Source organism: Crinia signifera, chromosome 1 (genome assembly GCF_055691185.1).
Source record: "Crinia signifera chromosome 1, ASM5569118v1, whole genome shotgun sequence".
In the NCBI taxonomy this organism is placed as follows: Eukaryota; Metazoa; Chordata; class Amphibia; order Anura; family Myobatrachidae; genus Crinia; species Crinia signifera.
The window spans coordinates 356,432,746-356,446,111 of NC_139217.1; the positions used below are offsets into that span (position 1 = coordinate 356,432,746).

Consider the following 13,366-nt stretch of genomic DNA (forward strand, 5'->3'; position numbering starts at 1 on the left):
AAGGAAGCGATCACAGTATTCGGAGAATACACACACACACAGTTCCGTGTAACGCCTCTATTATACCGGGAGATGGCGCTGCCGTGCACTTCCAGAGGCCAGAGAAATAACTATACGTGACGCACAATCCATAATTATCTAATCTCTGATTGGTTGGCCTAGATTGAATGGGTCATACCGTGGACCAATGGCGATCTCCCTCGTGTCTACAAGAAGTCGTAAATGTATTCAGAATTTTTCTGCAGGTTAGCTCCGCCCTCTAGTGGGCGGAGCGCAGAATACGGCTGTCTCCAATGTTAACCTGCCAAGCCCACTCACGCTGGCGGCCGCTGATTGGTCCCCGTACACGCCGCAGGAAGCTGTAGTGGAGGAGCCGAGTTGAGAGCAGGGACCGGGGGAGAGCGATGCTGCGGCTGCGTTACCTGCTGCTCTTGTTCGGCCTGTGCTACTCCTGGTGCCCGGGAGAGGGAAGCGAGGAGGCAGAGTACGTGACGTGCGGCTCAGTGCTGAAGCTGCTCAACACACGGCATAACGTCCGGCTGCACTCGCACGATGTGAAGTACGGCTCAGGTGAGGGCGCCGGCTGCTGAAGGCTGTATGTAATTGGGGGTGGTAGGGATGTGCTGTTATTAGCATACTGTTCATACATACATAAGTGTGTGCTGGGTGGGTGGCCAATACGTTCCATGTGCTGTACTTGTCACAACCTCCCATATAAAGCAGATGTTGGTGAGCTGTGGTTCTGCCAGCCTCTGCTTCCTTTCCACAACGTGACCGGGTAGTAGTGTTGATGTAGCGGGGACGTCACGCTTGCACCTACTATTAGATGCAGGCATTGCCTGATTAAGAATTGATGTTGTGCACTGAGGCCTGTCAATGTGTGATCGGGAGCTTCCGCATCTGCCCACTTTCCCATTGTTGTCCTCACTTACCCGGCCTACTCTGGGTCTGCAAATAAGGGATGGCAGACCGAATCTAGCTAACCACCATGGTGCAAGGCCACCACTAAGCTAAAGGTACCCTAAACCTTTGTCAGAATATAATTTTAACCCTTTGATTGACAACATTGCTGTGATCAAAGTGCTGTCAAAATGTCCACAAAAAATGCCAGCATTGCTCACAGCGACTGTTCTTTTAAATAAATACAAATAATACCAATTATTATTTGAAGTTTAGATAAATATTGCACCCAAAAAGAGAACAGTCGCTGTGAGTGACGCTGGCATTTTGAGTGGATATTTCAAGGATCTCTCAGCAATGTTGGCACTTAAGGGTTAAAGATGTATCCATATGATTATATATACACTCCAATTCTACCTTTTAACACCCTCTCTTGTACCTACTTCAGTATACTTATTTGTTTTTTTCCTAGTCTTTATCTCTGCCATATGATAAACTAGAAATACCCTCTAACCTACTCCATGGCACCATGTATACCATAGTAAATCCAGATAACTGTCAGATCTGGTAATTCCATTCCCATCCGCATCTGTAGGTGCCCATTGCATCATTTATTCTTACTATAGTTGTCATGCATAACGAGCCACAGCTAACATTGTATATTTACATTGGTTATAGAGTATGTATTTAGAGGTGCCTTTATCAGTGATTCCCAAACGGTGTGCCTAGACCACAACAAATTATTTATGGTTAAAGTAATGGGCAATGTTAGTGCAGTGGTTCCTAATCTGTGTACCGTGGCTCCCTGGGGTGCCACATGTCTGTGGTCCTGGACCAATTCAAATAATTTATGATCAATTATTTATAGACAAAACTGGTGCTGGTGGCTGCCAATCATAAACCGTGTACAAACAGAAGCAAATCCTGCTCTTTGCCACATAACTGAACCTAATTTTATATATTTTTTCCTACACTTTATTTTTGGGTGTAGGGGTGCCCTGAAAAAATTCTGATACTCAAGGCAGGCATGTCCAAACTATGGCCCTCCTGCTGTTGTGAAACTACAAGTCCCATCATGCCTTGCCACAGTTTTGCTATTAGGGAATGCTTTCTGTGGCAAGGCATGCTGGGATGTGTGGTTTTATAACAGCTGGAGGGCCACAATTTGGACATGCCTGCTCTAGGGTGCCGTGATTTTAAAAATATTAGGAATCCCTGTGCCAAACCTATAATGTGTGGGCAATTACAACTTCATCTATGTCCACCACCGCATAACTGAACCTAGGGGTGACAGGTAAGCACAATTTACTTAATTTAACATTTTTGTTAATTCATCAGTAAGTAACTTTTGGACTAGGGTGCCTTGAAAAAATGCTGATACTCTAGGATTCAATAGTTTGAGAACCACTGCCTTATATGAAAAAAAGAAAAACATTTAACGGTACTTACTCATCTATGTTGCCACTAGGGATGCCAATCCCGGGGCATTTTTTCAATCCCGGGATTCGGGATTGAAAAATGCTCAATCCCGGGATTGGCCTCCCTAATAATAAAAAAAAAAAAACGGCCCCTCCCCCAGATGACAATATACATTTCACCTAAAGCTGCCCCCCGCACTGTCACTTACGGCAGCGGGGGTTGTGGTGACAGGGCAGCAGCAGGACGGCGGGTGGGCGGAAGGCTGGGGTTGGCACATCGGGCGTCTGTCCGGCTTTGGGACAGTGTGCTGTGCTGACAGGCAGAGAGGCGGCCGGGCTGCACAGCGTGACGTGATGTCAGGGTTCACGCTGCGCAGCCTGGGCGCCGCCATGCTTGTCAGCACAGCACTCAGTCCCTCCCAACTCCCGACAGCAGCACCGGCGGTAAGAAACAGTCAGCCGGGCAGCGTCTGAGCCATATTCTGGTGCTCAGTGCTGCCCGGCTTTAAACCAAAACTAATGGGGTCACTAATCCCGGAATCCCGGGATTGGAAGCTTCAATCCCGGGATTCAAATCCCTAGTTGCCACCGACCGCTTACACTATGGAACTTACGTAGTGCTGCTAAGCATCATCGTCCCCTTTCAGGCTCGCTTCGCTTGCCACGCTTCAGGCTCGCCAAGGTAATAGATGATGGTGTGGACCAATCCCTTTTACAGCAGATTTGTAACGTTTCCCTCGCCAATAATCCTTACGTAGCGGTTAACGTAACTGGCGTAGCGGTGGCCGCAAAGATGAGGAAAATTATAAAATAAAAACAATGTGTGAAATTTTGTGTTAAGCTGTGAACATGGTGCGATTTGCACTATCGATTTTGACGATAGTGTCACAATCACAAATTGCACTGTGCTATACAGCACCCAATCCCGATTCGATTTGGATGCGCTGCTCAATGGCATTGGAATTTAATGTAGAAATAGACTGGGCAGCACAATCTATTTCTACTATATTGAAGTGTGGGTCATGCTGCTCAATGCCATCTGTCCCTTACTCCCTGCCGTCACCCAGCATCTGCCGGATCGACCCACCTGACCACAGCTTTTAGTGTTCCTTCTAGGAACTTTGGCGGGCAGGGTGCCGCTTCAAAGGGGGCATCGCGAAGGGGGCAGACCGGGCCCGCCAACGTCACTATTTTGAGCAGTCCTGAGCTACTGCCGTGACGAAATGTGTCGTGCATGGGCCCCGACGTGATGAAAAGGGGCGGGCTTGGCCACCGCCATCAAGAAAAGGGGCCGGCCCGGGCACCGCTGTCACAGAAGGGGACGGGCCCGGCCGCCTGGAACGTTTTGCACTGCCGGTGAAGCACTGGGCATCGCTATCTACAGCGGCGCCGGCTTCCCCGGTCTCATTTGCAGGGAGGAAGGCAGGCTGTTTTAGCGGGGCGCATTTTGCCCTTTAAAAATCGGGAAGGGCGCAGTGCCCCGCTAAAACAGCCTAGTGGGAACACTAGCTTTAGCGAGAGAAGTGCAATAAGTGTTTTTATGATTGTGCATATAAGCAGAAATTTTCATACTGTTTTACAAAGTGGCAATTGGTAATTATAGCATCATTTAATGATCTGGCTTTAATGATTTTTTAGATGCAAGGCTGTGTACACACTGGGGCGATTTTGTCTAATATTGCCGGGTGCGCGCTCCCATTTTCTCCCCCATAGTGATCGCTGGTCGCAGGAACATGCTCCTGTGACCAGCTGATTTCCACTGCCGGGCTCCCATCCGGGCTTTCATCAGCGACCATCTCTGTTAGCTGATGCAAACAGGACACTGAGCGATATATCCCCCCATGTGTATGGGGCTTAAGGTATATCTAGTTTGGATCTCACCTGTAATCCAGTCAAGAGTTCCACCATTAAGGCTAATGAGTTAAGATGGCCATATTCAGGGCTGCGTTTGCACGGGGACCGATGTTGTTTTAGTGCGCATTTCTATGCACGCACCCAGGACGGCGCGGGCGGCCCCATAAGCATATGGGAGTGCCCAGTGTTTAATGGGCAGTCCCATGAAAATGCTGGACGTTCTCATGCTAATGAGGCCATGACGCAGGGGGCGGACAGCGGACATCACTGGATGTCAGCTGCCTGCCCATTTCCTTCCCTGCATGCACACATATGTAAGGTTGCTCAGAGTAACCTGACATATGCGTGCACCTTCCACATCTTTCGATGGTCGGCGACCCCCTCCCCCCATTGTCCAATCTGGCTGGATGGATTGGAAATATATCTGAGCAAATGACTATTGATGATTTGTTCCCAAGCACTGAAAAAAAAGACAATTAGTCAATCAGACAAATTGGTTGGTTAAATCAATTTGATTCAACAAATTTGGTTGACCATTTTTGTCATTGTTATAGAATTTCAGTGCAAATGGTCAATTGTCAAAAGTCTGGGAAATCTACTTGTGTTAAAGTTGGCCATACTCTGGAGTGGTGTCCTCCTTTCTTTTCCTTTTTTTCATGAATTTAGTTTACCCTATAAGGGGTATCATAAATATATTTATAAGTATTTGAAGTTGAGGAAGATGGTGGCATTTTGTATCAGGCCTCTTTATTTGCTAGATTTAAGTTACAAAATGTTGTTGGATATACACTATAAGATTATCTTTCCAATCTGGCTAGTTTGCAGGAAAATTTGGTGATGTGTGTTGCTGATGCTTTTGGAGCAGATTCAACTCTTGTTGCATGACATGAAGTCCTGTGTGTGCACTGTGGTGAGCTAAAATGTGCAAAAAAAGTCAACTGTTTAAGCACGCAAACAGGACTTTGGTGGGGTCTCTGAGCACCTAAACCCGTCATTAATGGGTACGATAATAACAGATATTTGAATACCACCCTGTGATCTCCTGTCACTTTAGATGGGAGAACAGACGAGATTAAACATTTGAACCCACCCCTCTGGGTCTAATAATTGCAGTATATCCTGCTACCACTAATGCCATCTGTACGTATACAGTGGTCATAAACATGCAAACGCTAGCATGCCAAACATATATTGAAGGTCTATAGCAAGTGGCTAAGATAAGCAAAGATTAAAAAAAAATTGAAGACAATTTAATTATTTACCTGCTTGTGCTGATGAGATGACTTAATGCTGCATTTTCTCTGTTAGGAAGTGGCCAGCAGTCTGTCACAGGTGTGGAAACCTCTGATGATGCCAACAGCTATTGGAGGATAAGGGGCAAGACGAGTGCTGACTGCCCACGTGGAGAACCTGTAAAGTGTGGGCAAGCAATCCGCCTTACCCATGTGAACACTGGGAAGAACCTTCACACCCACCATTTCTCATCACCTCTTTCAAACAACCAGGTATAAGTAAAGACCAGAATCCTGCTGCTCAGAATTATGTTGTTTTCCCTTAATTGGTTGACTATTTTATCACTTCTCTAAGCTAAAATGGTGTTGCATGCAATGAAAAGGGAAAAAAAATGAAATAAGTATAGTGACAGAACCTCATTATTTGATTGTGAAATTTGATAGTGCTATAATGGGATGCGGTCATTTGGTCTACTGCATTATGGTCGACAGTCATTAGGTCGAATCCATTAGGTCGACATGCTAAAAGGTCGACATGACTCTAGGTCGACATGGGAAAAGGTCGACATGATTCTAGTTCGAAAGGTCATTAGTTCGACAGGTCATTAGTTCGACAAGGTCATTAGTTCGACATTGTCTATGTCGACATTCACAAGGTCGACATGGAGTTTTTCACTGTTTTTTGAGCCAACATGTGCCGACAGGCGGTATTTCATGCCCTACCATCCACTAGGGCGTGGTGGGAGAATAAAATAGTGTGCCGAGCGTAGCGAGGCACCGTGCCCGACGCATAGCGAGCGCAGCGAGCGATGCGAGGGGATGCAGTGCACTTTAAACTGTGTCCATGTCGACTGTGTTGACATTCAGGTAAAAAAACAGTGAAAAACCCCATGTCGACCTTGTGAATGTCGACATAGACAATGTCGAACTAATGACCATGTCGAACTAATGACCTGTCGAACTAATGACCTTTCGACCTAGAATCATGTCGACCTTTTCCCATGTCGACCTAGAGTCATGTCGACCTTTTAGCATGTCGACCTAATGGATTCGACCTAATGACTTTCGACCATAATGCAATAGACCAAATGATCCCAACCCGCTATAATCTACCCAAATGCAATCTATTGCTTTTGTTCACAGGAAGTAAGTGCCTTTGGGGATGAAGGTGAAGGAGATGACCTGGACACATGGACAGTGCAGTGTGGTGACACCCTGTGGGAGCGTGAAGAGGCTGTGCGCTTCAAGCATGTTGGAACCAATGTTTTTCTGACTATTACTGGTGAACAATACAGCCACCCAATCAGAGGGCAGAGAGAAGTGCATGGCATACCCAGCCCCACTGCTCACAATTACTGGAAAGTGATGGAAGGAGTGTTTATCAAACCAAGCCTCCCTCCTGGTGCCAGACACGATGAACTGTGAGAGAACCTGGGACTATTTGTCAGCAAGGAGGACCCAATGCGTCACTGTATTTTACTCAAGTAAAAAATGAGAAGAAAAAAAAGAATACTGTAGTCTAGTGCAATTGACTATCTTGTTACGTTTTAAGAGGTTTTGGACAAAATAAGGGAAATGTTTTGCTGCACACCCAAATAGAAATCTTTATGTACTTGTTCCATTCGATAAAGAACCTATAATAAATTAATTGCACTTATTAGTTCGAACTGAGAAGATCCAAATTGTTATGAAAAATATATAAATTATGAGGGTTTTTTTTTTTTTTTTTTTGTGGGAGTGGGTGGTTCTTAAGGAAACTTGATGATCTGGTGTGGCTGTTTTATTTGTATGCAAATGATTAAGCATGGGAAGATATCATGTTAGCAGTGAGGTTTCTCCTGGAAATCCTTTAAATTTGAATATTAAAACTCTATGCTACATTTCACCTGATAAAATAATTAGAACAGGGTCAGGCACCTTGTCTCTGAATGTTTGTCTCTCTTGTATGGATTTATACAGCTTTTTTACTACAGTGGGGCAGATGCTGTGTGGGAAGAGCTGTAGGCAGAGTTTAGGTGCTATTTCTTCTATATGACTGAGGGATTGCTTAACTATTAGACTTCATAAGCTGACTTGTGTGTTTCTTAATAAATACAAATAAGACTCCATTTACTTGTAATGCATCTCTCTCACTGTTCAAGATCAAACCGCAGCGCCCAATGTATGATGGTTGCTGTGATGTAGATGGAGAAGGAGTGGTAGGAGCCACAAAACAGAATATTCAGGTTCACTTTTTTCTTTTCTTTTTGCTATTCTATTATTTCCCCCTGGGTACTACACATCTACACATTGGTCATACTGCCCACTGTAACCAGTAGCGCACGCAGGGGGGGTTTCTGAGTACCCAGAAACCCCCCCAGGAGTCTAAGGGCCCTAGGCTGAAAGCTGAGGGTCTCCTCTTTCAATGGGTACAAGAATTTTAAAAATCGGCCCTGGGGAACCGGAGATATCTGACTTCAAAGCAGTGGTCCCCATCCAAGCCATTTAATTGCTTTTCCCAGTCAGATATTTCAGGTTCTGTCTGACTTAGAGTTTTACTGAGGGTATATTCCAAAAGATGGGACTCTCCCCCTTTCAGGGACACTAGTAGCTTGTCTTTACTGTTCCCAGCACCAGAGATATCAGCCTTCCAGCAGCTGGTTACTGCTCCAGCTCCACACACCTGGTATGTAGTTTTATATTCTCGTTGGCAGATTGCTCTGCCTCCTGAACTCTGATCCCATAGTCCCCAATACCATTTGGTAGGTGGGATTCTCTAGTTTTTAATTCCATTAAAATCTAAGAAATCTATTTCTGGAAACTGGAGATATCTGCAGTCAAGCAAGCTGTCCTCCCACCAGATAATTATGAATAATAAGCCCACTCCACTATACACCCCTCCTCTGCGTATTAAACATCCTCTACCACCCTGGAAGTTATGTATCAGGGCACCTTCATTCAGCCCAATGCCCCCTTCTCCCACCTCATCTCCCACCATCTGTGCAGTAAAGGGGTAATTAATGGAAATTACTGATCCAGGCCCTACATGCTGAGCGGTTGATATAATACCCCCTACCACCCGAGGGACATCAAAGCTTCCACTCATAGCACCACCCACCCCTACCAATGGAGGATAGGTAGGGGCCCCAATACATTGCTATGCCCAGGGGTCTACACTGCTGTTGACGCCCCTGTATGTATGTGTGCATATATATATATATATATATATATATATATATATATATATATATATATATATATATATATATATACTGGGTCACCTAAGTGTCCATCTCCGTGCTTTGCTCCGCCCCTCTGGAAACCCCCTTCTGAAAATCCTGCGTTTGCCACTGGTAACCTATGTAGTGTGCCCATGATGGCTGCCTAATCTGGTACCTTCTTGGGTAGGAAGAATAATCCTTTGCCTAGAAATGGCGGTGTCACTTCCTATTATGTTGATGGGTTTTTATTTTTTCAGCAAATCTAAACCGGTTCATGATTTCTGGAATGCTCCCCAAGCCATTTTTGCTATATAAACAATAAAATTTAGTTTTAAGAGTACACTGGCCTTATTAGCATGCCCGTATGCACAAACAAGGATCAGCATAGTATAGAAAAAAAAACATTTGTATGACCTGACCCTACCAATGGATCCTAAACGAAACCAATAAATTGCCTAAGCCTTGAAGAGAGATAATGTACCAGCCAATCAGCTCCGTACTGCAATGCTACAGGCTGTGTTTTAAAAAATGAGTTTAACTGGTTGGCTGGTACTTTTATCTCTGTCCAAAGCTTAGTAAATAGATCCCAAATTCAGAAACGTTACTTATTAAATAAAGGGCAAAATGGTTACAACAAACATTCATAACTGTCTCAGAATACACAATTTATATAAAGGGATGAAGCAAACAGATCATACACTCTAACCAAAGGTTGAACTTGATGGACGTACGCCTTCATTCAGCCTTAACTACTATGTATACAAGCACATGAAGATTACCAGTAGGAATGCAGAGAACCTTAACAACCACATAGTGCACTTACAGGAACAATGGGATGCCCCTCAAAAAATATACTGTACTAATATTAAAACGCTCCCCCCCAAAAATATTGAAAACCTATTTACTAATAATGGCCAATGAATCAACATATCATCTATGGGGGGGGGGGGGGAGAGATTCTCTAAACTAAAAATGCGGTAAAAACACACTTACCGCATTTTGGGATGCTCTAAGCATCCCCCGCCGGGTTATCGAGACAGGGGGCATTGCCAGAAAAATCTGGTGATGCCCCATAGAAATTTAGTCACAGGGGAAGTGGGGGCCTTGCAACAAGAATGCAAGAAAAGACTGATATAATCTTTTTGGGGCACTCTTTTATTATCAAATTTATGTGTATGTGCATACACATAAATTTGATAATAAAAGAGTGCCCCAAAAAGATTATATCAGTCTTTTCTTGCATTCTTGTTGCAAGGCCCCCACTTCCCCTGTGACTAAGTTTCTCTGAACTTATATTGGGAGCACCACCAACCCTGTAAATAGGCATTTGATAACCTTTATGAGACAAATGTTGTTTTTTTCTGACAAATAAAAACGCTTATAAGCCCTTTTTTTGTGTGCGGACTCATCCACATCTATCCTAGAAGATGCCCCATAGAAGCCTTCTACCACGACCCACCGCCGACCCGCATCGACCCCTCACCTGTGTCCGAGCAGCACAGTGCTGTGCTGCGCTGCCTGGACCTGTGACCTCCTCATCTCTGCACTATGATCCTCTTCCGGGTGCAGGGAGGAGGAGAGCCCGGCGCAGCAGAGCCGGGTAAGGGAGGGAGGGGGAGCCGCCAGATCCCGATGGGACTCGCTGTCTCACACCACAAAGGACCGCTCTTAACGCAAGAGCTGTCCTTTGCCATAATTATCGCATATGTTAGAGCATATGCGATAATTATGTAGGTGATGGGGGGCTATGCGTGGCCGGAAAGGGGGCGCAGATTTTATAGCTTTCCCCCCCATGGTGTGAGTTGAGGCGTTTATTAAGTCCCCACCCCCAACTTTGTATTGGGACCTGATCGATTACCATATAACAGCTGCTTTAAGCTATGTTTTGCCTTGCCATAGTAGTTTTAGCATTCCCTAATAGCAAAACTGTGGCAAGGCATGATGGGACTTGTAGTTTCACAACCGCTGGAGGACCATAGTTTAGCCATGCCTGTTTTAGTGAGATCTATCTCTTCACATACACCCCCCCATAGTATTGCCCTAGTTCATAGAAGTGGCCTCACCAGTATAAACTTCACTACACACACCTACTTTATCATTAAAACTTTTTAAAAAAAATGTGATGTTGCCTTCAGGGCACCGTATCGATGGCACTCTCTGCAACCATTATAGCCCTGCCCATGGCAATTGCTATTTAAATCAATTGGCAACACTTGGATTTTCCTTTTTTTTTTTTTTTAACCTCCTAGAGCAGGCTTTCCCAACCAGGGTCCTCAAGGCACACCAACAGTACAGGTTTTAGTGATATCCAGGCTTCAGCACAGGTGACTTAATTAGTACCTGAGTGATTCTGATTAATCCATCTGTGCTGAAGCCTGGATATCACTAAAACCTGCACTTTCTTCTTCTTACTTCATGGCAGCCACACAATGGGTTCATCCCTCTCTCCCCTCACAATTAGACAGGTAGTTTTTACCTAGGACACGCCCCTCCTTCCACAGTACAATAGCCAGCACCTTCCCCCATGTCTCTAGTCTTTTTCCTGTCTCATAGACAGCGTAGTACAGGTTTTTTGTTTTTTTCTTACCTACTGGTAGGCGTTACGCTGCCAGTCCTGGGCAGCATTGGGGTGGCGGTGCCTATTCCCATTGTATGAGGTCTGGCGGTGGCATGTACCTCAGTCGCGGGCGCTCGTTTTCTCAGTTGAAAGCACCGCTGTCAGTACGGAGTGTCTGCACGGCGTGTGCTGGGCTCCCGGCGTGCGGGTCATCAGGCGTGCAGGCGCGCGGCTCTGACCTAAGCGCGTCGTCTCCGCTCAGTGCTGGGGCACAAGCGTGCGGTCCACAAGGCAGGAAGTCGGGCAGGCGTGCGTTCCAAGCGTCGGGATGACGCGCACGCTGTCTGACGCTGCCCGGAAGGCGGAAGTAGCCTTCATAACGCGCCTGGTCGGTGTTACAGGCGCTTCCTCGTGCTAGCCTGTGTATACACCCTGTGGTTACCGGTGACATGGAGGAAGAAGCCTCTCAAAAGGTTTCTGCGTTGCTGCCCAGGTAAGTCCTCTCAGAGGACTTAGTTTTGCTATGTATAGTATATGCAGAGTAGTTAGTGATTATTGTTTATTTAATCTTCTAGTGTGCCTGTGGGGACTAAGAAGAAATTGGCCAAGAAGAAACATGTTAGCAAGACATGTATTGGTTGTGATAAGATTTTCACTGGAGAGAATTCCTTGTGCCGCAGCTGTGACAGGGAAGCTGATACCAGTATTGGGACTGTTTCCCAGATTAGTGAGCTTATGGCCTGGATGAAGGATAACTTTGTTTCCAAAAAAGAATATCAGGGGAAAAGGTCTAGGTCCCAGACCAGTCTGGATGTAGAATGTGATATGCCTGCAGCGGCAGATACGGATGATGATGCTGGGTCTGGAGGCTCCGGTGCAGAGGCCGGTGAACTGGTGGAAGAGGAACGGTCCTTTAACTTAGAGCTGGTGGAAGTTGTTCTAAAAGAACTGTATAAAACGCTGAATTATAAACAACCAGCGAGATCCGAGTATGATGCTCTGTTTGAGGACAGGTCAAGGAAGGGAAGGTGTTTTCCCGTACACAAGGTGGTCAAAGAGATCCTAATTAAGGAGTGGTCCAATGCGGATAAACGGATTGGGCCTGTAAAGAGGACGGAAAAGATGTATCCTATAGATGATGCAGAGTTTCTAAAATGGTGTAGTATCCCCAAAATCGATGCGGCGGTGTCCGAAGTCACCACCAAAACTACTATTCCTCTTGAGGACGGTGCCTCTCTTAAAGACGCTATGGAGAAGTGGATGGAGAGCGCTTTGAAGAGGCTGCACATCTCTAGCTCCACCTCTATCAAATCAGGAGTAGCTATTGCCTCCTTGGCCAGAGCCCTTAGAATATGGTGCGCCTCTTTACAAGAGGATCTACAAGAGCGAGTGGCTAGAGAGCAGATGATCAGCAGTCTGGCCCAAATTCAACTCACTGTTGATTACATATGTGAGGCATCCCTAGATGTGCTGGATTATTCAGCGAAGGAGTTGACCTCTGGAGTGGTGGCAAGGAGAGCCCTGTGGCTCAAGTCCTGGGCGGCAGACTCCCACTCTAAAAACAAACTGGCAACTCTGCCGTTCGAGGGGGAATTCCTCTTTGGCAGTAAACTCGACCAGATGATACAGAGAATGTCGGGTGGGAAGTCGGTGAGACTCCCCCAAGATAAAAGGGGAAGAGGTTCCTATTATTTCCCCAGGCAGAGCTTCAGGCAGGCCAGATCCTACAGACCTGGGAGGCCTTTTCGTGAGAGATATACCTCAGGTATCTCCAGAGCCTTTTTTCGACAAACAGTCAAAAGGGGCGATAAAAAACAGTGACAAGCTGTGTCCCGTGGACAGTTTCCAGGTGGCCGGAAGATTGCTGCAGTTTGCCCACGTGTGGGAACAAACGGTACAAGACACCTGGGTTCTAGAGGTGGTGTCCACGGGATATCGTCTAGAGTTTCTTTCAAGTCCCAGAAGGGAAAAAATTTTAAATTCAAAAATTCCAATTTTAAGGGCGGAGCAAGAAGCTCTGGCCCTAAGCATAAGAGATCTGGCAGATTCGGGGGCAGTGGAGCCAGTTCCAGAGGCAGAGAAAGGCCTAGGGTTCTACTCCCGCCTGTTCGTGGTAACAAAAAGTTCTGGAGGTTTCAGAACAATCTTGGATTTGAGAGATCTAAATGCCAGGATCTGGAAACGCAAGTTCCACATGGAAACAGC

The 13,366-nt window shown here is 45.9% G+C and overlaps 1 protein-coding gene across 1 annotated transcript; it reads left to right on the top strand.

The window, feature by feature from the left end:
* Positions 1-253: 253 nt before the first annotated feature.
* SDF2L1 (stromal cell derived factor 2 like 1) lies at positions 254-7,512 on the top strand. The gene is made up of 3 exons (XM_083149123.1): positions 254-570; positions 5,481-5,677; positions 6,548-7,512. The coding sequence occupies exons 1-3, from the start codon at positions 405-407 to the stop codon at positions 6,827-6,829; spliced, it is 645 nt and encodes a 214-aa protein (XP_083005249.1). The 5' UTR covers positions 254-404; the 3' UTR covers positions 6,830-7,512.
* The last annotated feature ends 5,854 nt before the right edge of the window (positions 7,513-13,366 follow it).